General features: G+C 46.9%; 1 protein-coding gene across 7 annotated transcripts in view; it reads left to right on the top strand.

Annotated features, from left to right (window-relative positions):
- The first annotated feature begins 7,273 nt into the window (after positions 1 to 7,273).
- Positions 7,274 to 24,367, top strand: part of LOC138492125 (oxaloacetate tautomerase fahd2, mitochondrial) — a 237,694-nt gene continuing 220,600 nt past the window's right edge. For 2 of the 7 annotated variants that reach the window (XM_069619108.1, XM_069619107.1), the window contains exons 1-2: positions 7,306 to 7,371; positions 17,459 to 17,627. Coding sequence is in view for 2 of the 7 variants with exons in the window: in XM_069619103.1 (XP_069475204.1) it covers positions 8,201 to 8,254 (54 nt within the window). In the remaining 5 variants the exon portion in view is untranslated. Of the gene's footprint in view, positions 7,372 to 7,779; positions 8,255 to 17,458; positions 17,628 to 24,367 lie in introns of those variants that run through there. The other 5 variants (XM_069619109.1, XM_069619106.1, XM_069619105.1 and 2 more) reach the window with 5 other exon arrangements.

Genomic DNA, 24,367 nt, shown 5'->3' with positions numbered 1-24,367 from the left:
CAGAACGCGGTGCGGGAATTTATATGGCAGGGTAGGACCCCAAGAACCGCAAAGGCCGTCCTGACCTTGCTGAGGGAGGAGGGGGGGTTTGGGCTGCCAGACTTTCAACTCTACTTCCGCGCTGCCCAGCTGCGCGTACTTTTGGAACACATGAAAGAGGGGATGGGCACATACTGGTCGTACCTAGAGGACATGGACGCTCACCTGCTTAAGGTTCGGGACCTCCTGTGGGCCCCAAGCAAATTCATCCCGAGTAGACTCAAATCACACCCAACTTTGGGAGTCCTCTGGGCGATCTGGAAGGAAGGCCCCCAGACAGCCCACTTAACGACATGGCCGTCACCAATGTCCTCGCTCTGGGGCCATCCCCTCAAACTGGGAAGCAGGGGATTCCGCAACGCCCAGCCCTGGTCCGACTCGGGGATGGAGTGGGCAGGGCAAGTGTTTAGGGAAGGAGAGTTTCTGCCCTATGAGGACTTGAGGGAGGCCCTGGGGCAGGGGTCCCTCACCATATTTGAATATCTCTGCTTGAAGGGAATTCAATGCCATCAATCCTGGGGACAGAATTTGAAAAGACAGCTGACCCCCTTTGAGAAATTCCTGGATACAGCGACCACCAGGAAGGGGGCGGTCTCAGGGATGTACAGAATACTGAACACTATTAACCTGGGGGAAAGGAGGAGATTCCGTGCTTTTTGGAATGACTTGGCGGGGGAGGAGATCTCTGAAGACGCCTGGGCAAGGATATTCAAAATAGCCTTCCATGGGAACCTATTCACAGCGGACATGGAACACAACCTCAAGATCCTTCAGGGGTGGCATAGAGACCCTGCAAAATTGTCGAAGATGTTTACGGAAGTGTCCCCCGCATGCCCGAGGGGCTGCGACCAGGTTGGTACAAGAGGGCACATGTGGTGGCACTGCCCGAAAGCACAGGCGTACTGGGTGGAGGTTAGAGGCTGGATCGCGGAAGTCTCGGAGGAACTGCTCCCCCTAAACCCTCTAACAATCCTACTGGGCCTCCCCCCTGAGGAAGTGGACATAGCCAGATACTCAAGAATGTGGGAAACAATGCTGAGGGCGGGAAAGGTGGCCCTGGCCCAGAAATGGAAGAGCCCGGAGACCCCCTCAAAGGAGGACTGGTTAAAAAAAGTTAAAAACATGTTCCTGATGGATAAATTCACGGCTATGATCAACAATGGTCTGGGCACATTCCAAGCCAACTGGTACGGGGTACAGCAGACATGGGGATGGGAGGTTCACTGATCCACAGGGTAGAGTCACGGAAGGAACGGACGCCCACGCCCCGGGAGGCGGCGGACATTACACAGCCACACATGCAGTCAACGCTCAGGCTCTTTCTCAAGCTCCGGATACACTGATCTCTCTACGCGTCTCCTTAAAAGAAGCAGGCGTAAAGGGGACTAAGTTTGGTTGGGGGGGTGTTTTCGCGGGGGGAGTGCGTGGGGGGGGGTCACCGGGCCTGTTACAAGTATAATTTTTTATCTTTGCTGAAAAGGCTTCATGCCCGTTTGTTCTATTATGAAAATGCTAATAAAACAAAGTTTAAAAAAAACAAAAAAAAATACAAAAAAAAAAAACATCTGCCCTGAAATTCTCTGGCGGCACAGCCAAAAATCACTTCTGTTGGGGGTCGGTGGAGCCGGGATGGGGATAATACTGTTGGATCCCTCTCTGCTGGTACAGCGGGCAGAGGGATAGAGGATCAGGGACTGCGTCAGGTCTGGCAGAGGAGCGGAATAATGGGCACGACACGCTCGCTCATGCCCGGAACTGCACTGCCTTCTGACAGGGCGGGCCCTTTATTGATTGTGAGGCATATGTAACATTCATCCTTTTTTCCAACCAAACAAAAACAGCACACAAACACAACCAACATCGAACAACATCACTAACTTTGCTGTGCAATCTAGTCCAGCACAGTTTTGCACTCTCCGCCTTGTCACTCAGTCACTTAGCCTCTCCAGAGCCTTCGGGGCTGCCCTCAGGTCATACCGGCCGGGCCTTCACCGGGGAGCAGTCTCCGGGCCAGGTCCCGCTTCTGGCTCACCTTCATCTTCTGGATCCTCCTCGCCAGATTCTTTAGGTTGCCCCTGGGGCTCTCGACTCGGGGTCCCTTCTCCCTCGTTCCAGTGGCTCGAAACGTCCAGTGGCAGCTCTGCCTCCGCCTGGGACTGTCTGTCTCCATCAGTCCATATTTGTCGGGACACCCTCTTGAACCACAAAGCATTCCTGGTGATCGACTGGTGCCCTCGTGCCGCTGTCACCATCGTTCCTTCTGTTGGGGTCACTGTCCAGGGTGCCCAGTCATAACGCGTTTCAAGCTTGGTCTTTGAGGGGTTTCACAGCACCAAAACGTGATTGCACCTTGTGCCCCGACCTTCATGTGTGCCTCCTGACACTCAGGTGTTGGTTTGCTGCTGCTCTCCTTCGCTGAGTGCGGTGGCTGTCGTAGGTGTCTACTCCTCTGCTTGGGTGGTGTGGTATGGATGGGTTTACCAATGTCCCATACATGAGGTCTGCCGGGGTTAAACCGGTAGAGCTGTGGGGCTGGTTTGATCCCTGGATATGCGTAGCACCTTGTTGATGGTCCGCATGAACCTCTCCACGTCACTGTTCGCCTGTGACCACCTGGGCGTGATGTGGTGATGTTTGATGTGCAAATCGTTCAGCTATTTCTTGAGCTCCGTCCACTGGAATGGCGGTCCATTGTCACTCTTGATGCGTCTTGGCAGGCCATGTGTAGCAAACATCTTCTCAAGTGCAGGTATCACGGTCTCCGCTGCTGTTGAGTATATGATCTCCACTTGTGGGTATTGTGGGTGGTCGTTGATGGCCACCAGCAGATATGTTCCTTCCTGTACTGTGCAGAATTCGACGCTGAAGGCGTCCCATCTTGATGAATCCTGGCTTTTGTCCTGACCATACCCTGGTGTCCTTTGTGCGCCAGCACCACGATTCGGTCCTGCAGGCTGCTGGGGATCACAATGCGGGCTCCCCTCAGGATCAACTCTTCGCTGGTGACGGACAATTCCTGTCGTACTGGGAACATGCCATTGAGGAAGTCTCTGGCCACTGGTGTGCGGTTATGTACATGGCGGAAGAAAGACTTCCACTCGCCCGACATGAGGGTGTTCATGACTATGTTGAGTAAGATTCAGTGTTCGTGGCTTCCACGAGGTCTTCGATGCTGACTGCCTTGGGCTTCATGGTGTGAATGATTTGGCTTATGTGTTCTTCTGTCTCCTCTGCTTCACTCACTTCCCCTTAGGTCACAGCTCTCGGGTGCCTGGATAGGAAATCCACCGAACAGGGCTGGCATCGACGTATAGTTCTGTTGTCAGCGTTGGGTCATAATATGCCATTGTTGTTTCGGCTGACAGGGATGTCTTGATCCGCTCAAACTCCTCCTTGCATTCAGGGCTCCAGTATTATTTGGTGTTCGACCTGGTGAGCTCCCTTAGCGGCTCGGACATTGTTGCCAGGTTGGGGATGAACCTCCAACAATAGGTTGCCATCCCCAAGAAACTGCTTACCTCTGTGGGTGTTGTGGAGGGGGCCTCCTTTATGTCCGCAACCTTTTGTGCGTCGGCCGACACTCCTGCACTGTTGAAAACATACCCGAAGAATATTATTTCCTCTTTCAAAACTCGCATTTGCCCCAGTCGATGGTTAGGCCTGCGGTCTCCCGCCTGCTGACCACCATCTTGAGGCGACGCATTTGTTCCTGCTTGTCGCTGGCGTGGATGAGGATGTCGTCACTGACATTCAACACCCCTGGGATTCACTGGATTACTTCCTGGAACACCTCTGCCGCTGAGGAGATGCCGAAACTCAGACTCTTGTATCGGCGTAGACCCAGGTGTGTGGAGAAACTGGTAATGTACCTTGAGTCGGGTGCAGTTTTAACTGGTAACCAGCGTTCAGGACGATTAGCGTGAGGGTAATATTACACTCCCTTTTGATCGCTGCATTTGGTAGGCACATGTCGATGAAAATTCTTACTTTCCCTGGTTGCTTCGGCTTCTTCGTTACCACCATAGGTGAGAACTAGGGCATTGGTCCCGTGACTTGCTCAATGATGCCAGCCTTTTCGAGTTATCGCAATTCCTTTTCGACCAGGTCTCTTATATGAAACAGAGGAGTTCTCATGTGGCGTACCACCCGAGGCTGAACTGTCTGGTCGATGTGAAACTTAATGAGTTTGCCTTGCAAACATCTGATGCCGTTGAGGATGCCCGGGTACTTCTTTAGGAGTTTGGAGATGTCCGTTGAGTCTGTGACGTCACAGATGAAACGGATCAGTCCTAGGTCTTCTGCTGCATCCCCACTAAGCAGACATTCAATCCCTACATTGGCAACGTATATCTTCAACTGGAGGACTCCGTCACACCTGCTTAGTGTCGTTCTGAAATGTCCGTCCACTGATAGTGGCGTCTTGCATCCGTAAGCGAACAGGAGTGTTTCCGTTGGCCCGAGGTCAGGTCGGGGACGCAGTGTCCGGAACATAGTTGACGGCATGACATTCACTGATGCTCCTGTGTCTATCGTAATTTGTGTCTCCTGGCCCTGTATGGACACAAGGCATTTGTGTCTTCTCTGGGTTTTTTTTGGCTCTATGCTACTGTCTTCAAGTGCTGAGATCAAATGGACTTTTCTTCTTCTTCTCGTTCCCCCAGTCCCCACATCCGTTGCGTGGTTGCCCTCGTCATCTCTGGATTCGTCTGTCGACGAGTTAGCGGCCTCTACACCGCGTGTCTGCTTGCTTCTTTTTTTGGGGGGGAAGGCTTTAGCTTGTTGCGGTTGGGGGCATTGCGGCTGCCCTGAAGATCTGCAGACACGTGAATAGTGGTCCTTCCGGCCACAAGCCCCACACGTGGTTCCTTGCGCTGGCCAGTTTCTTCTTACATGGCGTGCACCACCACACCATCCGCACTCAGTAGGCCCTGGGATCCTTGGTTGCCCCCGTGGTGAACTTTTCGTCTCATTGTAGTCTTCCTTTGGTGCTTGGCGGTTGGCGATCCATGCTATCATTTCCGTTGTTGGTGCCAGTTGGAGCTTTTGTAGCGTGGTGCCCATGTGTGTTGGCCTTGCGTGCAACAGCTCTCTTTGGTGCCCATATTCAAGAATCCTGGCTAGGGAAATGGCATTTTCCCCAACACAATCCTGTGCAGTTTCTCAGAGTGTATGCCGTTGATGATCTGGCACCTTATTTCCTTCTCAACGTTGTCGAATTCACACGAGAGTGCAAGTTTCCTGAGTCTTGTGAGGTAGGTGTCCAGTGTTTCATCCTCCATCTCTATTGTGGTGCAGAAATTGAAGGTTTCGTAGTCCGGATTCAACTGTGGCCAATGACCAGCGTGTTGAAAATGCGTAGGACGTCGTCACACATGTTGAGCAGAAGGCGTGACCTCATCTTCCTGGGCATTGTAATATCCTTACAGTTCATCGCCACCTCAAACTTTTGGATCCATAGCATCCAGCGGGGTCCCACTGATGATGGATCAGTGTAGGGGTCAAAAGGTCCCAACGCAGCTATGGTCCCACCATGAGGTCGAGAGGACGGCGCTGGCGGCGTCAGCGAGGCCGCAATCCATGATGGTGTGCTGGGCCTGGGCGTGGAAAGGCCAAGCGCCATGATGTTCTTCTAGGTGGCGCCACCAGATTCTAGTGCTGCTTGGCGTGAAGTATGAGGAGCAAGAGAAAAAAAAATTCCCTTGTGATATCCACTGAATCTGGGTACACTCTGTGGATGTTTGAGTATTTCGGGAGGGAAAATTTTTTTTTTTTTTGGGAGAGAGATGGTGCCCCCCGTGTCTCCAAAAATTTGCTGTGGACGTGTGGGCTGAGTTACAGCCTGGGAAACTGCAGCTGCTGTGCGTGTGATCCCATCCTCGTTGCCATTGTTGGATCCCTACCTGCCGGTACAGCAGGCGGAGGGAGAGAGGATCAGGGCCTGCGTCGGGCCTGGCAGAGGAGCGGAATAATGGACACGACACACTCGCTCTGGCTCATGCCTGGAACTGCCTTGCTTTCCAGCAAGGCGGGCCCTTTATTGTTTCTGCGCCCTCGCCACCGTGCATGCGGGACGTGAGGCGTATGTAACAAATACCAGCCAAGAAGACACAAAGATCCGCTGTTGCTGCAACCAAAATCAAAATAGGAAAAACAAACCCACCGGCACCTAAATATACCTAGTGCTTCGAAACACGTCCGAAATGTGTAAGCGCCTTATAAATACACAATAGAAAATAAATACCTGCCCGTATATGGCACAGAGTGATCCTTCCTCCGTGATTCTCTTCGTAAGCACGTATAGAGGTCCTACGTGAAAACGTCATGACGATTTAACAGAAATGCGTCATGATGCTGTAAAGGCTTTTTAGAAAGTATTGGCAAACTTTTAAACAAACACACCATGCTATCGGGTCTCATAGGGACTTTAATTGTGTGCTTGATTATGAAAGCACTGTAAGTCCTCTCTTTAGCCTTCTCTGCCACACATTAAAAAGGGGCAAATGAACAACCCCCTCCCCGGGAATGCCAAATAGCCCCCATGCAGGAGAAAAAACACCTGTTATGCTGGAAATTCGTACCCAAATGCGTCTGTCGGCATAAAAACACATATCCCAATCTGCTGCACATAACAAATCCTCCAACCCCTCTCCCCTCTCCAGCGAGGAGGATATCTATTCACTGTACTGTTCACTAGTACAGTGGAAGTCCCATTGGGAAAGGTGGAATGCGTATTCCCAGCCCCACTCCATAAAACACATCTCCCCGGGGCAAATCACCCATCTGCATGAGAAAACCCCAAAAAGAACTCAATCCGCCTGTATGTTAAGTAAATCTCACCCCCCTTCCCAATACTGCCGCTCTGCATTAAATTAACAATCAACATGGGATAATTTTAAGACTTACCATAAACCAAATTCAAGCACCCAAAACTATACGAAATGTGCTTTGTAACCGAGGAATCTCTCCCGCTGCGTCCTGCAACGCCTTGCCTTGACTTCCCGCTCCGTCCCGCTTGGGTCATGCCTTGCCTTCCCCCTCCGTCCAGCTTGCGTCATGCCTTGCCTTCCCGCTTGTAGCTTGCCTTGCCTTCCCGCTCCGTCCCGCTTGTGGCACGCCTTGCCTTGCCTTCTCGCTCCGTCCCGCTTGCGGCACGCCTTGCCTTGACTTCCCGCTCTTGCAAAGATGAGGAAGTGAACGTTGCAGAGCACGTGATGCAGGGCAGCCCACGTGATGCAGAAGTGGAGGCGCAGCATTGCTATGGTCCGTTTCTCTAATTGGAACTAGACACTACCCTTTACGAAACACTGGTGTCCTGATTCCAGGCAGCATCAGGTGAGTGCATGCGATCCAGCTGTTGTAGTGAATTTTATGTGTATTTCTTTTAGCATCCATTAACTTCGACGTTCTCACCCATTTACTATATTATTAAGAGGAGCCCTTTTGCAACCTCGGGAAATGCAGGTTGAACCTGTAATTCGTTTTATTGTACTTGTCAAATGTTGCAATTAAACCTTGTAAGTACGTGACTTTCCAAACATCTGGTTTTGAGATTACACAGGGCAGCCTGTTGTTGTTGGTGCCGTAGACACAGTAGCTGCTCCGAATAGGGTGGGTAACTTTTTGAGATGCTTTTTCGGGACACGAGGCAGTGATGACGTCACATCGCCCACGTGTGGCCCGCCCCTTTCGGTATACTACTGCAGAGCACCGGGCACGGGCAGAATCAATGCATTGACCCTGCAGCTGCTGACGTGACTGCACAGCAGGCCTGTCACGTCAGCAGCTGCGGGGGCAATTGACTGCAATAGCACTTTTATTCACAGACTAGCTGCCGCTTGCCAGCCACTGTTATTCCCATTCGTGGAAAAATACGTAAAAACATACTTTTCCAAGTGGGAGCAAAAACAGGCATGGCTGCCCAGCAATTAGCTGTGACCTCTGCGCCCTGCCCCAGCCCCCAGCATGGGTAATTGTGACTCCTGACTTGCTGTGTTTGACCACAAATTGTGCTGAACAGAGCAAGTTGGGACAACCCGCGTCCCGCAGTGCCACTCGGCATACTGCGGGACAGAGTGCCAAATTACTGGTAAATCCCGCAAAATACGAGACAGTGGGCCACCCTAGCTCCGAAGCTCATTTACGGTACGGTTCAAGCTCTGGAATGCTCGCAGACGCTGTAACAGCTGTGCAGCTACTGCACAGACCCTGCTCTGGTGTAAGTGACTAGATGTATAATAATTGAAGAAGAGTTTTTTCTCCTGGATATCTTGCTTGGATTTGCTGTAATGATTAGTTCAAACACTCTTGTAGATACGAAACAATTCGTTTTTTATTGGTGATTTTCTTGGGTGGCTTTTGTTAGTACAATTGTTAGTGTTTCCGAAACACTGTTAGGACTTATGTACCTATTCGGTCAGACGACACTTGTTTCGACCCTGGGGGTCTTTCTCAAGGCTGATCAATATTCAATAGTGCCAAGTGATGTGTAAGTGTGACAAAATCGTGACATGATATTTGTGCATTGGTCAAACATTGTGGTGTTGGTGTGACGTGAAAACATTGTGACAGTTTAAGAATCATGGCATTATAGACAGTTTGAATTACATTTGGAATAAAAATCCAGTTGGAAGAGAAAGGAGGAAGAAAGGGAGAGGAATTAGCAAAGAACTGGGTTCATGTGTAATTGTTAATGGGAGGAGGGACATTGTGTGCCTCTTACCATGTGTGAAGTTGCTGTGAGCCCTCATTGGGGTCCTGGTTCCATTATTTGAAGGCTGTCCTTTTTGGCAGTCTTGGCTCCTGTTGGGCCCTATAGATGGGTTGAATAGAGAGGTGGATGATTGGTGGGTGAGTTACGTCTGTTGGGATAGTGGCTGGGCAGCGGGCATGGGTGGGGGAGCCCATGTTGGTTAACCTAACATTAGATGCTTGTGCCAAGGGGGATGAGGTCACTTCGAGGTTGGTGGTAAAAATCTGAAAAGGAAACACGTGGGTTTCCATTGCCGAAAATATCCCGTGAGAGAGAAGGAGATTAGTGGCTATGAGCTGAATAAGTGATGCACAGCCCTAGTGGGGCGGGCAGTCTCTCTCTTGTGCCTATTTGGAGCATGCTGTTATAAGGGTCAATTCCTATTAACTAAGAAGGAAACCCGTGGGTTTCAAGTGCCGGGGTTGGTCCCGTGAGGGAGAAGAAAAGTAGTGGCTGTGAGCTAAAAACCAGCTGCACAGCTCACGTGTGGCGGCCAGTCTCTCCCTCGCTCCGTCGGGATGTGGGCGCTTACCTGGAGTTAGTAGAGAGCGTCCTGGGTGCTCTATGCGGCTCCTGTTGTGATGCTGGGCGCCGCCATACTAATTTATTTCATCGCGCATGCGCTGTGTCCCGTGGTGTGGACCCCAGCGCATGCGCGATAGTATAGCGTTCGCTTGGCGTGTTTAGTACGCATGTGCTAGCGGTATGTCAGCGCATGCGCGATAATGTAGCGTGCGCTTATCGGACTTCCCAAGCATGCGCGTTAACTAATACCAGCGGGCATGTTTGGTGGAATAGTGATGCGTTCGGGGAGCGTGCGCTTGCTGATGCTAAGTGGAAGCCTTGTTGGCAATGGCTTAGTGGCGGGCCAAGGGGAGTGAAGGGGGGGGATTGTGTTATGGGAGAGTGCTAACACTCTCTGGAATAACCCAGATGGTGGGTGTAAATAGGAGTAAGGGCGATGCCTACATTATGGGTGGTAATATGAAGAACAGGGAAAAATTCCCTAGGTCTACTAGGTGTACTGGCCCAGTGCGCTATGCCTAGTTAATGCTAGCTAGATATTGTTTATAGTTAGGATTCTGGGCAGTAACATATGGAACTAATTACGCTTCTTTTCATGGTTCCATTGAGGTTTTATCCACATGCAGATTGTTCTTCGTCCTGGCGGGAGTCCTTTCTCAAACTGTGTTGACTGAAGTGGGTCAGCTAGGATTACTTGACAGGGTGAACCTGTGCTGTCTACACATGGGCCTATGGTAAAGTTCCCCATAAATCAACGGGAATATATTTGATGAGACGGTTTGTTTGCTTTTTCTCGATCCCGCTAACAAGATCCAAAATTGAGCTTTGATGGTATAACTTTATTTCATTGTTTGGAACAGCAAAATGGTACACCTTTCATCGGCAGGGCCAGAATGATGGGCAGGAAGGTTCTGCCCAGAATTCGAAAACGCAGGCGTGCAAAGATCTCTGGAGACTTTCATGCATGTGTAACTGTCCCTATGGGGTGAGCCCCTCGAATGGACAGATGTAAATGTTTTCTGCTGCACAAAGGTAATCTGCATACAAAATAACTCTGAACTGTGAATATTTGACCACTAGTAATGCAGTGAGACCAATACCCAGTTTTTGTCACATGCTTTTTTTCACACTCTTGTTCTTTAAAATAGGCAGAAGAAGCACTCTCTAATCCACTTTTACAGGGAGCTGCCATTTTCATGCGTTTCATTTTACATTTCTGTAAAGGTTAAATAAACGGGCCTATGGGTACCAAAATGCAATCTCATATGAGGTTTATTATTTCAGTCCAGAAATTGGACTACTTGAGATCCTGTCCTGTGAGTTGAATTATTTTGAAAAGTTCTACACAGGCCCCTGAAGGCCATGAACGCTGGACGAATGGTATAGTGAATGGTCTCCATTTCTATTTAAAAGGGTTTCTGCCATTTAACAAGTGACCAAATGTAAGGTGTCTTTCATTGTAAGAGATTATGCCCAGCAGATGTAAGGCTCAAATAAGGACGGCCATGCAGACAGAGTGAAAGAGATTAAAGTGGGACAGAAAACAAGCTGGTCAAGGAAAAGGTGAGGAAAGAGAGATTAAGAAAGGGGGAACGAAAGAGAGGAAATATAGGCCCTAAAGGTGAAGCAAAATGGGGGCAGAGATTACATGTGAGAAGGGGAGGCAATGGGTGGTTAAAGGGCAAGAGTGAGATGGAAGAGAGCTGAGGGCAGAGGTAGATGTGACTCTCAGGAGGAGGAGTTGAAATGTAACTGGGAGAGAGCACTGTCACCAGGACTGGGTAGAGACCACTGTATCACACTTGCTGTGAAATGCACACTGGAATATGCAAATTGGCTAAGCTCCAGGGCTGCAGGAGTACTCTATGAAGTGGAGTCCAGCCCTCTGTGCTCACATCAGCTGAATGCATCCTTTTGATGTTTCGTCAGAAGACTTGTTTGCTGACTAGTACTTTCCTTTGGCACAGAGCACCCTCCAGGTACTCAAAAGTGAACGCTCATAGATGTGCCAGTAGTCCGGCTGTAGTGACCTGAAGCCTATGTGGGAAGATGGCCCTAGGTGAAGTGAGGGATGCTCTTACCCTCAGCCTACATTGATGAATCCTCGCCTGGAGAAGGCTCTTTTAATCTATCATTATTTTTTTATTTATAAAATGCATTTGGTCTGTATCTTAAACCTTACATTTGTACTTCAATGAAATTTGCAATAGAGTCTGATCTTTTCCGTTTGCTATTCTGTGTTGTGAACATAGTTGTCAGAGGTAATGTCTTCCCAAAAATGTACAATTGCGGCAACCATCTTTCTATTGTTGCCCAAGAGAATTCGGCTCCATCGTTCTTTAGTTTCCAATTCGTGGAGAGGACTTGAATGTTAGTCGCTTCTGGTTGAGTGCCTCGCATTCCATTATTACATGGTATATGGTTTCTATTTTCCCAGTCATTTTGCAAAATCTACAGTTTTTTTATTAGCTGCTTTATTTTGGGTCCATTTTCCTAAGATTTCACGGGTGGGAAGAATGTTCAGCCTAAATCTCAGGAACTTGTCAAGTATTCGACAATCTGGGTAAAGATTAAGATAGTGTGGTAAATGGTTGAGCGCTCTTGGTTCTCCATCACACTTTAAATTGAGATTTTATCGATCTTTCTTTTCTTGGGTCTCAAGCCTTGCAAGCATCTTTTTGGCATTCTGTGGCCTTTGCATCAGCATCTCGAGAGAGATGTCCTTTTCGCTGCACATGGTCGCAGCTGCTTCTTTCCATTTTGTTAGTGCTGTGTCGTTAACCTTCAGTTGGGAGGTTCTCATTATGCCAAGTGCAGGAATATTGTCTTCACTATTCAGCTTTCTGTATAGTTCAAGAGTTTTTCATGTGACTATTGACTGGAGGGATTGGTGGCCCAGCTCGTAGCGTATCCAGGGCATCAGTGTTGATTGTGGCAGGGCAAGGATTTTCCGCCAGTAAATCGCCTCCAGTTGCATCCATATCGATTGGTCTATATTGATCATGGATTCTCCTCCATATGCTAGTATTGCAGCCCCCTTTTGCTTGTGAAAGGCTAGCACCGGCTTAAGTGAAAATTTGCCAAATTTTCAGTGGATCATCAGGCCCTGTCTTCCTACAGCTTTTGCTTTAGATTTCAGATGATGTGTCCAAGGGATTTCTTTTACAGATTGGTTGATCCAGATTCCTAGGTATTTATAGGTTGCAAGCAGAACCAATTTTTCTTTTTTGTAGATGGAATGCAGAGGAATTCTGTTTCATTTGCGAATTGCGTGTCAGCATCGTAATTTTTGTCTTTTTGATGTTTATTGCCAATTCATAATGTTCCATATATTCTTGCTTTTTATTGAGTGCAGTTTGTAGGCCACAAGGTGTTTTAGCCAGGAGAATGATATCATCTGCGTAAATTAGACAGGGTACATCGGTGGCGTTTAATTTACGAGGATTTATACTTGGTGTGTAGATGAATGCCTCGAAGTCGGACGGAAACGGACTGAAAAGGGCCACGGCAAGTGGGCATCCCTGCTTTAAGCAATGCCATGTATTGATTAAGTTGGTTATGATACCATCAGCAAACATTCTCGCTTGTATTTTGTTGTTGGTATACAGGAGTTTTATTGCCTCGAGTATGTCGCTGGGGCATCCCCATTGTTCCATTTTCACCCAGAGAAGATCCCGGTTGATTTTGTCAAATGCTAGACTAAGGTCTACATACGCAATATGAATTTGCGTTTTTGTCCTGTCGGCTTCATGTTTCAGCAAATTCAAAATTGTCAACTGCCTACATTTCTGACAAATCCGGTTTTGCAGACTGCCTGGTGGTTTGTCTGTTTTGACCAGGAGTGTAGCTTTAGAAGGAGGTGATTGGCGAATATTTTCCCTAAGGGATCCAAAAGGGCCAACGGTCGATAATTCATCGGATCCTTGGTTGATCCCTGTTTGTATATTGGGATTAGTGTTGCGAGTTGCCAAGAATCCGGGACGCTTTTAGTGCGGTTGATTAGCTCAATGATTTCTCTGCAAAAGCTAACCCAGAGTTCGGGGTTCTTTTTGAGAGTAGCAATTGACAGCCCATCGGGGCCGGGTGCTCTCGATGCATTAAGCTTTCTGATTGAATTTGTGAGTTCCACGATGTCATAGCTCACATTCCATTTCTTTCCAATGGGTGGTGTTACTTTACTCATGATTATAGGTCTTTCTTTATATAACTCAGTGAAGTACGTTACCCAAGCAGATTCTGGGACATCTACTATCCTTGCATCCTTCGTGTTCATATTGGGTTTGAGTAGATCCCACAAACGTCTGGTATTATTATTTTTGAGGGTATTCATCATAAGTTCAGCATTTTCTTGATCCTGCATAATTTTTGCATTTTTGAGCCAGTTTATTAATTTTTGCATGGCTGCGTGTATCATTGTCCTTCTTGTTTGAGGGGATTCGTGTTTGGCTCTCTTTATAGCTGTTTTCTTTTCTTGCTTTTTTTCAGCAATAGTTTTTTATAAACCTATTAAGGGGTTTGGTGCAAATGGTCTTTCGGCACCATTGTCAGTTTGAATTGGTTGAGTAACCAACCGTAGTTGACTTTTCTATTGTCCTCCAGCTCCGAGTTCTTAAAGGATTCTGTGATATTTTTTTGTTTACTTTGTGGTATCTTAAGTCGCTTCATCCAGGAGGACAGGGTCAACAGAGGGATGTTTATTCTGTGAGGTTCGCTGGTATGTACTTCCCACGGGCGCTTCAGAATGTAGTGGTCGCTATGATCGCTGAATATATTCACCGCTTTAGTCAGGGTTTGGGTGATTCCTTTGGTGGTATAAATGTAGTCTTTTGTTGACTTACTGTTTCCACGTGACCATGTGGGAGAAGGTGTATCCGTTTTATTTAAGGCATCTAGACCATAAAATTTCCTATTATGTGTCTCTATTGACCATCTGCGAGCACGATGCTATAACAAGTGTTTTTCTATTATTTTTCCTTCTTCGTCGAACAGGTGTAAGTTGAAATCACCACATATGATTTCTATGCCCTCGTACTTCTGCAAGGTGTTGTCAGTAACAGTCAGAATAGAATCCATTACTATCTCCTCGTCAAATTTTCTTGGATTCCAATAAATGTTTGTGATGCTGAGGTACCTTTCCAAAGAACAGGGGCCAGGTAATATGTTTCCTTGCAGCGTTGTCATTCGGTTTTTGAGTATAGTATTTTGAGCCCAACAGACGATGTCTAGATATTCCATAACTTTGAACTTAAAATCCTGTTTGATCAAGGTAAGTAGTCCAGCTGAGGGTCTACCCGTCGTTTTAGCGATTGCAGGATTCGTGTGTGTGTGAGGTAATCTTTGCAAATGGGCGGTTCAATGAGCCATGTCTCTTGCAGACATATGATGTTTGCTTGGTTCATGTCTGTCTGTTCAGTCTGGAATAAATACTTGTGCCCTCGGGTGTTCCAAGAACAAAGTGTGACTGATTGTTTAGTGTTTCCAGCTCGTTGTTAAGTGACGTTTTATTGTGTGATTCATGTCGATCTATTGATGGACTAATGTCCCGCCAGAAGGGATATTGCTCCAAGTTCCATCTGGAAGGTGCTCTGGAGGACCGGTATCTGTAGTGAGTTTGCTTTTGCTGGTCATTGTATCTTTTTTCATCACTGTATTTTTGTTCTTTTGGATTTGCATTGATTATAAGGCTTTCACAGCTGCTGATATCTGAGTACATTCTATTGGTACTTTGCCAGGTCATATTTGAGGTATCAACGTACCTTGTGTCATCGAAATCATAGGCAGTCAGTTCAAATCCTAGCAACTTGATCTCTTTGCCACCTGATTCTATTAATCTCGGCATTTCCAAAGAATAACCATGGATCCAGGTTTGATCTAGTCTTTTGTCATCTATGAACTCAGTTAGTTTTAAATCTTTGGTATTCAGAGTTCTTAGTTTTGGTATAGTCTTAAAGTGGCAGAGTGTGTTGGTTCTGTTCATGATGAGTTATGTGTCCTGATTAGTTCTTCCTTCTAATTTCAATCGAATTTGTTTTGCTCTTTGATATGGATCAACGACTTGGGGGCACTCGGGAGTCGGACTTTCTGCAATAGTTGCTTGGTCCTTGCTCAAATCTGTTCATTCTAAGTTGGAGCAGGCGTGGCCATCGTCCTCTAATTGTTCTTCTTGGTCTGATGACTCCATCATCGTTAAGGTTATGGTTTGGGAGCTGAGTTCCTCATCTGAAATCTCTTCACATGATATTTCAATGGATATATGTGATCCCGTGAAGGTTTCTTCATAGCAATTGAGTATGATCATCAAAGACGTGTTTGTTTGTGGTTCTGGTTGCTCAGCACTCGAGGGTCTTTCATTCTCAGCATTGTCTAAGTCATGTATCGAGTAGGTAGATGAATTCATCAATTATTCAAAGTCTCCTTGATCTATAGCTACAGGGCCCGTAGACTTTGCTATAGAATTAGGTTGGCACTTCTCTCGACGTGGAGCAAGTGCTTCGTTTTGACGAGGTCTATCATCAGCATCATCCGGTTTGGTTTTTCCTGTACTTGGTGCCTTGTGTTCTAGCTGCTTTTGTATTTTATTTTCGTTTGCGCTGTGTAGCAAATTTCTGAGGAAAGCTCTTGAGCCTCTCTGTTGTTTTAGTTTGTTTTTTCGAGACTTCAGTTTTTGTTTTATGTGATCTCTGGGGTTGTTGTTCAAAAAGGCTGTAGTTCTGACTCCCTTTTTGTATTTTTCCTTTGCGGTCCGAATTTTCTTCGATCTTACCCGCCATAAAGATGGGCTTCTTTTTGTTCGCATTGTTCTGGAGTGTGTCTAGTGTCCGATCAATCAACTGTTCTTCAGGGTCTGTGTTCATACCATCTATTTGTAACTTGTTGTTCTGGGAGCCTTTAGCAGGTTGTTTGACAGCTCTTTTCATCTTGTGTGTGTTCAGTCTTTTTTTGGGCTTTATCTCGTGTTTGGTTGTTCCTTAGGGAAGTCTTTGTGATGGTTATTAAGGCTTCAGTTAGTGAGGCTTTATCCGATCGATCCTGTCTTGATATATCGGCTAGTCATTGCTGCCAGATGTAGCTGTTTTCTGCTTTTGCTGAGGCGTTCTTGGATCTTAGATAGGAGCTGTTCGAGGCTCTTTTGTTTGGCAAAGATGGAGCCAAGTAATGTAGAGTGTTCCCTGCCAGTTTCAACGTTCGCTTCCTGTAGCTTTATATACGGGATCATCATTTGCGTTGTTACTGCCATCAGCATGTTTTGGAGATCAACCATGGTAGTGGCTATGGACTCATGCTGTTCTGTGGGTTTTGATGGACAAGAGCAGGTGGGTGCTTCGATATTGGATGCTTTTTTCCTGACGTTCACATCAGCATTCATTGTTTGCATTTTGTTAATTGTTGCAGCACCTATAGTTATAGTACCCATGGTTGTTGTACCCGTAGTGACAGTTGTCTCCAATTTAATGCTCGATGGGTTAGTCTGCCATTTGTGTTTACTATTAGTTTCTTGGAGTTCCATCAGAGCTTCGATTTCCGTCAAGTCGAGCGAGAGGTGTTCCAAGCGTCTATGGCTAAGCGGTGCGACTGCCTTTGCATGGAGCTCTGATTGTCGTTCTTTGGTAATGATGTTTCCATAGCTCCTTAGCCTTCATGGCTCTCTCCTTTTGTGAGACTGATGCCATGGAGGGATCTCTGTGATCCTTTCCGTGGGTTGGTTCAGTTGTTATGTCTCTTTTTGTTGCCTCTTGACGTATTTCCAAAGCTTCAAATTGGGAGTATTCGGTCTCGATAGCCTGTTCCTTTCTCCAGGAAAGCTGATGCATGGTGTTATCCTCTGATTCAATTTGATCAGTGCAGGCTGTTGAATCGAGTGTAGGTTGTGAGGTACTGAGGGGGTTGGCATCTCGATTACTTTGTGCGCAGCGGACTCTTTCGGGGGTCAGCTCTTGATGTATTTTTGGCAGCACGGATGTTTGATTTTCTGCCTTCATACTATCGCATAAGCCAATATCAGTGGCTGGCCCTTTAAGAGGGGGGTAGCTAGGAGCGTCAGTCAAGCAGACCCTAAAACATCCTCCAGTAGGTTGTTGCTGTTGACAGCTAGTGTCGTAGTCTGCATCTCAGACTTTTTTTTTTGTTTTTGCCAACTCTCCTCAGGTCCAGACATCACTCCGATTGGATAGCGAGCAGAGCCTGCGCGTGGCCAGGGTAGCACACTAATGAGGGCTCTCTCTCCTCCGGCGGCTTCATAGCCCCGGTAGAGCTCCGCCTCTTCTCAGGCGCTGAGGTGCCACAGGAGACCCATGGGTCGAATCTCTCCAGGAAGGTAAGCGTGAATTGGGGGCAGGGGAGGGGCGGTCGTCGAATCCTTCAGCGTGGGGGTCAAAGGACAGAGTCCCGTAGTCCCCCGTAGCCTCTCCCCCATGCAATGCACACAAAGGGTTGGGCTGGACAGCCGTTAAAGGAAGGCTACTCTAGCAATTGGTGGACGTCTAGTTAGATTAATTGATGTTGTGTGGTACGGCCCCGGAGACGTAACTGGTGAAATCACTGTTACTAGCTGTTCACAGAGACACAGCAAGTTTCCTTATCTTCGCTGTCCGTTCCCGCAGACTCCACACTCTGCCTCCACACTCCGCGGCCAGGAGTGGTTTAAGTAATCTCCAAAAAAGCTCCTCCTTGTTGATGAACACAGTAAACAGACTGTGTAGCTCAGACTCCAGCAGACTCCACACTCTGCCTATCTTTATTGTCCTTGGCCCCGGGGGGGTGAGACCTCCATGATCACGCGGCTCTCCCCTCGGAGACCATCTTAGAATCCCAATCACAATGCATTTTTTAATGGGTACCCATCATAGATGCCAGTACAAAATGTTGTTTTTTATTTTTTTGTTAGAAAGGATATGTGCTTTTATGTGGCTGCACTGGCATTTTGGTGCACCCAGTCTAGGCATTATTTGCTGTGGCATGACGTTTTTTGTTTGTTTTGTTTTACTGGGTTTCTATGACAAAGCAAGCATGATCCGTGTTATTATGTGTCTCGACTGGCATGTAGGGCAGCCAGTCAAGCCATTTCTTACTGTGGAGTGGCTTTTCTCACTGGGTATCGAGGGTAAAGCAAACATGATAAGCATTATGCATCTAGATTGGACATGTTTTCTTGTTGTGACAAGACCTTTTTAAAGGCAAAGCCAAGAGGAGTCTGAGGCAGAGCCATGATGGGCATGTTTTCTTATACTATCATTACTGGCATTATGTTATGTGCAGTTATGATATGATAGTTTATTTATATAGCGCCTATACACAATGTGTTTTAAAACAGTTCATGGCAACGGAGGGAACAAGGGAAAAAAAAATAATTACATTCTTACAGGCCATGAATAACAAGAATGTGAAATTAACTATCGTACTCGGCCTGGCGATATTTCAGATGGTGCAAGAGCTAAGACACGGATAGGAAGGAAATGGCAAACAGACAGGCGACTATCGTACTAGGCCTGACGACATTTCTGGTAGTCGGAATTTACAAGTGGTGAGGGAGAGGGGAGGAGAAAGGAGGGAGAGGAACAAAACGAGCGACTATCGTACTAGGCCTGACGACATTTCAGATAGTGCTGAAGGAGGGGACAAGTATGAGAAGGGGGAGGAGACAAACAATTGTTGCTATCGTACTAGGTCCAGGGACAATTCTGATAGAATAAGTGCATAGAGAAAAAGTAAGGGAGGACGGGAGGAGAGAGGGGGAAGAGGAGAGAACAGAGAATAAACAATGAAATGAGCAGAGAAACAGGGGAGAGCGAATACAGTTGCAGAGGTCAGTAAAACACGTAATGTTGCAGGGAGCAGAATGTAGACAAGGACTCAAGAAGACAAGGGCACAGCCTGATTCCGAGCCGACCTGAGTACGAGATCCAGGGGAGGTCCAGCATGAGAGTTGAGAAGGTGATGCACCAAAGTTAGTGTCCAGAAGTCAATCCAAGCATTGCCAACAGGTCGGTGATGGTGAAACCATAGTGAATCAAGACAACTTGTGCAGTGAATGGTGTAGGGGGGATGGAAGAAGGGATAAAGGGGAAGTGGGAAGAAGAAGCTGGCAAGGCTGAGAGTGGGGAGAGGACAAAGAGGGGTCAGAGGGGGAAGGGGAAGTGGGAAGTAGATTTGTACCATACCGCTGCCACCCAGGGGCAATCTGCAAGCGCTCTCGTGGATCTGCAAAAAAGTGGGGTAGGAGGGTTAGTGGGGGGGGGGGAAGGGTGAGAGGATAGGTTCAGAACCAGGAGGAACTGGCGTCTGTGAGTGTTTGGCATGTGGTCACTTGTGAGCGGCCTCGCGCATTGTAACTGTATGGGTAAGATTCCATGCCTCGGGTGTGTGGTAGTGTTTTGCGTTGGTGTTAGTGTTGTGTGGTTTTGATGGGCTGATGTGTGCACTGGTTAGATAGTGTACATAAGGGATTCAGAGTCACAGGTGGTCGTAGCTGTAAGGTAGTCCGGCATCTTGGTGTGTTGTTGCATTTTAGATGGTATTGGGCTATGTGGGTGGTTCACTTTGGATGTCGGCATAGTAATGGTTCTCTGTATGTTTGAGTGTGGCTAGTCCAAGATCTGGCGTAGAGGCGCCGGTTCTGTAGGAGGAGCAGGAAGGGAAGAGGGTTAGTAAAGTCGATCAGTTCATTGTGGTCTCTCTGGGGCGGCTCCTTGGATGCCGCTTGACGGTATCTAGCCAGGTTCTTGTTTGCAGTTCTTTGGCCCCTCTCGTCTCCTCTCTAGTTGTTTGTCTGCGGTGTTGTTGTTGCTGGTGTCCCTTCTAGGTTGTCATTGTCTGCTGAATAGCCAGGTTTTGTGCAGTTTTCTGAAGGTGATTTGGTCTTCTGCGGTTCTAATTGTTCCAGGTGTTAGCAATTAGAAGTGAGAACGATGTTCTGACGATTTTCCTTTTTTGCACTGTTTTGCCTCTATTTGTAGGTTGTTGCTGGATCGTAGTTCCCTTCCTGGCCGATACCGGCTAATTTGGTCTTGGAGGAATTCTGCTCCTTGTCTGTGCAATGCTTTGTGGGCGATGCAGAGTGCTTTGAATTTGATGCGCTTTTTTACTTGTAACCAGTGTAGGGCTTTCCGTGCTGGAGTGATGTGGTCTTTTCTGTTCAGTCTTAGTAGGATCCTGGCTGCTGCATTTTACACCCTTTGTGGTTTCTTGGTGAGTCTTTCTGGCATTCCTAGGTAGAGGCTGTTTGCGTAGGTAATTCTTGAGTATCAGGGATCTGAGTAGTTGTAGGAGATAGAAGCATTTTTTGGCGATTGCGTTGACTTGCGGTTCCTGTGATAGTCTGTTGTCCATGAGTATTCCTAGGTTGTTTACTACACTGGTAGTCTCTGGTTGCGTTACCATGCCGATTGGCCAGTCCAATTGTGGGTTCCCTCCATCAAGAGCATTATTTTCGTTTTTGCAGGGTTGAGTTTGAGGTTGGTCATTGTCATCCAGTTGTATGTCTGTGAGGCAGTTGTTGAGGGTTGTTATTTTGTTCCTGTGTTCTGTTTGTTTTCACAATCAGTTGTGTGGTCTGCATAATTGTAGGCAGTAAGTCCGTAGGATCGAATGATTTTCATCAGTGGGCACATGTAGAGGGGAGAGACTGGAACCCTGTGGGACTCCTCAGGATATATTTTTGGTGTTTGAGGTGAACGGTGGTAGGTAGGCTCTTTCGGTTCGGTTTGTTAGGAATAAGGTAATGCACTTTAGTGCAGATTCCTGCATGCCACATTCCATCAATCTTTTTATTAGTGTTGCGTGGCTGATTGTGTCAAAAGCCACTGAAACGTCCAATCGAAGGAGGGCCGATCGGGTGTCTGCATTTATTTTCAGGTCGTCCCATATCGATATAAGTACGGATTCTGTTCCTCTCATCGGTCTAAAGCCAACTTGAGTTTGGTTGAGTATTCTTTTTGTTTCTATGTGTTTAAGATGGATGTTGTAGACATGTTTCTCCAGGATCTTCGCTGGGTAGGGCAGGTTGGCTATCGGTCTGTAGTTGCTTGGGTCTTCTGCACTTTCTGACCTTTTTTTATCAGTGGTTTAATTGATGTATGCTGATTTGAAGGAGGACGGTACTGTTCCTCTTTTGAGTGATAAATTCATTAGGTTCCGGAAGCGTGTCGCTGGGGTTCTGTGGTTGAGGATTCCTTTGAAGACGTCCGGGGGGCAGGGGTCCCATGGAGATCCTGCAAGGTTGGTGTCCTTGATCTTCAGTGTGGCGATTCCTCTGTGATTGGTTCTAGGTAGATGGGTTTTGCTTTAATCTGTGTTTCTTCTGGTGTCTGTGGTCCAGTGGTTGTATTTGCCCCGGCTAGGTTGATGGTCTCCTGTATTGTCTATTTTTGCTCTCAGGTGGTTGGTGATTTTGTCACAAAGTGTTTGTGTAGGGGTGATGGAATTTTTGCCAGAAGATATTATTATAATTTTTTTTTTTTTTTCTGTTTGTATCGGTGTGATCTCTTTTGCCTAGGTGGTCATGGTGTGTTGATAGCATGGCAGCCTCGTCCGCTGGTTTTGTTGCAAATTTGGGGTTGCAAGAAGGTGCTCTGTAGATCAGGAGGAATACTATGTTGGATTGGTCATTGAGTTCTATCTTGATTAGGAGCGATTCATAGTCTTCCGTGTTGGTTGTGGTGATTCGAGATGCTCGGGCGTGTTTTTTGTGTATAGTTGCGATTCCGCCTCCTTCCTTTTTTTTTTTTTTTTTTTTTCCTCTGTTAGCTTGTATTAATTTATAATTGTCTGGTATTGCTTCGGTTCCACTGGCTTTATAGTTGTCTGATAGCCAGGTTTCTGTAAGGAAGACCACGTCTGTGCCTCCTTCGCTTAGGCAGTCATTGATTTCTGTTGAGTGTTTTTCCATGAATCTAACGTTGAGGAGGCTGTGTAGTTTGCTTGCTTTCCCTTCGTGTTATTGTTTATTCTGACCAGTGGGTTGTTGGTTGGGTTTCCGTTCCATGTGGGTTTTTCCCGGTTGAGTCTTTTTGGTGAGTTGTTCCTTTTTGGTCAGTCTTTGTCGAGTAGACTGATAAGGTTTATGGTGGGGTTGGTTTGTTCCGGGTGGCAAATAGGGTAGCTACCGCTCTTGTTCCAGTCTTGGTGATACAGGGCGTGTAGAGTGTGATGGATTCCAATTTGTTCCTTGTTCTGGTTGGAGTATTGTCCATGGTGGAGACTAGGTTGGGATGGTTTATTAGTTTTCATGTTCCGTTTGGTGTCCAAGTTGGGTTTGTATTCATGACACTTTTTGGCTGTCAGTTCATTGGCCCTCATTATAACTTTGCCGGCCCAGAAACAACGGTGCCGGTAAGCTTACTGGCACTGTTGTTTCCAGACCAGCAAAGTCCAAGTTTGTGGGGCAGATGCCCTCCCCCGCCTGCAGCCTTTCATGGAAGGAAACACTGGCACGTTATTAATGGTGCCAGTGTTTCCATGATCCCCATTCCCATTGTGTCCTATGGGAATGGGGATTTACAATTGCCACCGCCTGACTTACCGGAGCGCCGGGGTTGTAATACCCCGGTGTTTCTGGCAAGTTAGGCTGCGGTAATGCATTACAGGTCCGGCAGCTACCTGCCGGTTTTACCGGCATGGTTACCGCCGGACCCGTAATGAGTGCCATTGTTGATGTGCTGTTTTTGTTTACCATATTGTCGTATGTGGACAGGTAGCGAGCATTGTAGTCTGTCTTTGCTCTGTTATTTGTATGTCTCCTTGGGCCTTCTCTGATGTTTGAGTTTTTTGGGGTTGTGGGATCATGCTGGTCGGTGCCTTCCCGAGTGGTTTGGGATTTCTTATTATTTCTGTTGTCTTTTTTGACTTCTTTGTCTTTCTTGTGGCGAGGAATGATGTGTGGGTTGTGTTGCCTAGTGGGCGTCCTCTTTTGATTGGTGTTTTTCCTGGTCTTTTGGGTTTAGTCCTTGCTGTTTGTGGTTTGTTGTTGCTTGTATTTGTTAGGTTGTGGGTAGTTGAGACCTCGGTTGATGGGACTTTGTGGTTCTGTTTGTTTATTGCTTCTTTCTTTTATTGCTTCTTTCTTTTTTGGATTTTATCCTGGAGGTACTTTTGGTTATCGTTGTTGATTACTGGATTTTGTGCAAAGCAAACATGAATACTGCATGAAGGAGTACATATGAATGCTGGCATATATTGGTGCAATCATGTTGGGGAGAATTATCATTTCTGTGTTAATTCCCTTCAACTTTAGAGACCCCCAGCTCTTTTGCTGGACTGTAGGACTTTTTAATCTTAACCCTCGAGTGAGTGAGACCTTTTTCCCACTCCCTCATGTGTTTTGACCTTTATTGGATTATGTGATTTCACTGTTTTGGGAGTCTGACAAAATCCATAGGCATCTACATTTTGTATGGTGACCCAAAGCACCTTCAGTGCAGGGTCACTGAGAAATCCTTTAGATTTCTCATAAGGTTTATAATACCTTTTTTTTTTTTTTTTTTTTTTTTTTTTCTTGTGCGAACTACTATTCCCATGAATAGTAAAGTAAAATTGACTTTACTTACCTTTTTCTCTTTGTGGGTCCAGCTCTTTGTGGGTCCAGCACACACCATTTTAAGTGGAGTTCTGGGGGGGTTACCTAGTAGCCCCTTATCATACATTCTTATGTAACATTTTTATGTTACCCTCCCTATTTTAAATGGCTGGTGGCAGTGGTTTATCTTTTCCTACCATTGTGCTTTTCTACTGCAGGCTGCATCCTCAGCTTCATTATAGCACCCATGGGTGACCATTTTATCAAAATGGCCCCTGTTTTCTTTTTTTGCCATTTTCTGTTTGTGAGGTCTTTACGTCGAAAACAGATTGGAGCCCTTTGTTTGTCTTGCCTTTGGTGGGTGTGTCTGGAAGGACATGATGTGAGGGGGGGGTCCCGAAACTCCCATGTCATTTGTCTCTAGGAATGCCTGAATGCAACCAGTCCTGATTGGCTGGCTGGCTGTCCTTTCAGGACAGCCACCCTGCTGTGTGATTGACAGCCTAGGCTGTTCATGGATGGGAGAGACCTGCTTAAAAGGCGAG

Source organism: Ambystoma mexicanum, chromosome 10, assembly GCF_040938575.1.
Source record: "Ambystoma mexicanum isolate Mex_15411 chromosome 10, UKY_AmexF1_1, whole genome shotgun sequence".
Classification (NCBI taxonomy): Eukaryota; Metazoa; Chordata; class Amphibia; order Caudata; family Ambystomatidae; genus Ambystoma; species Ambystoma mexicanum.
This window is presented reverse-complemented; position numbering and strand designations above follow the sequence as displayed.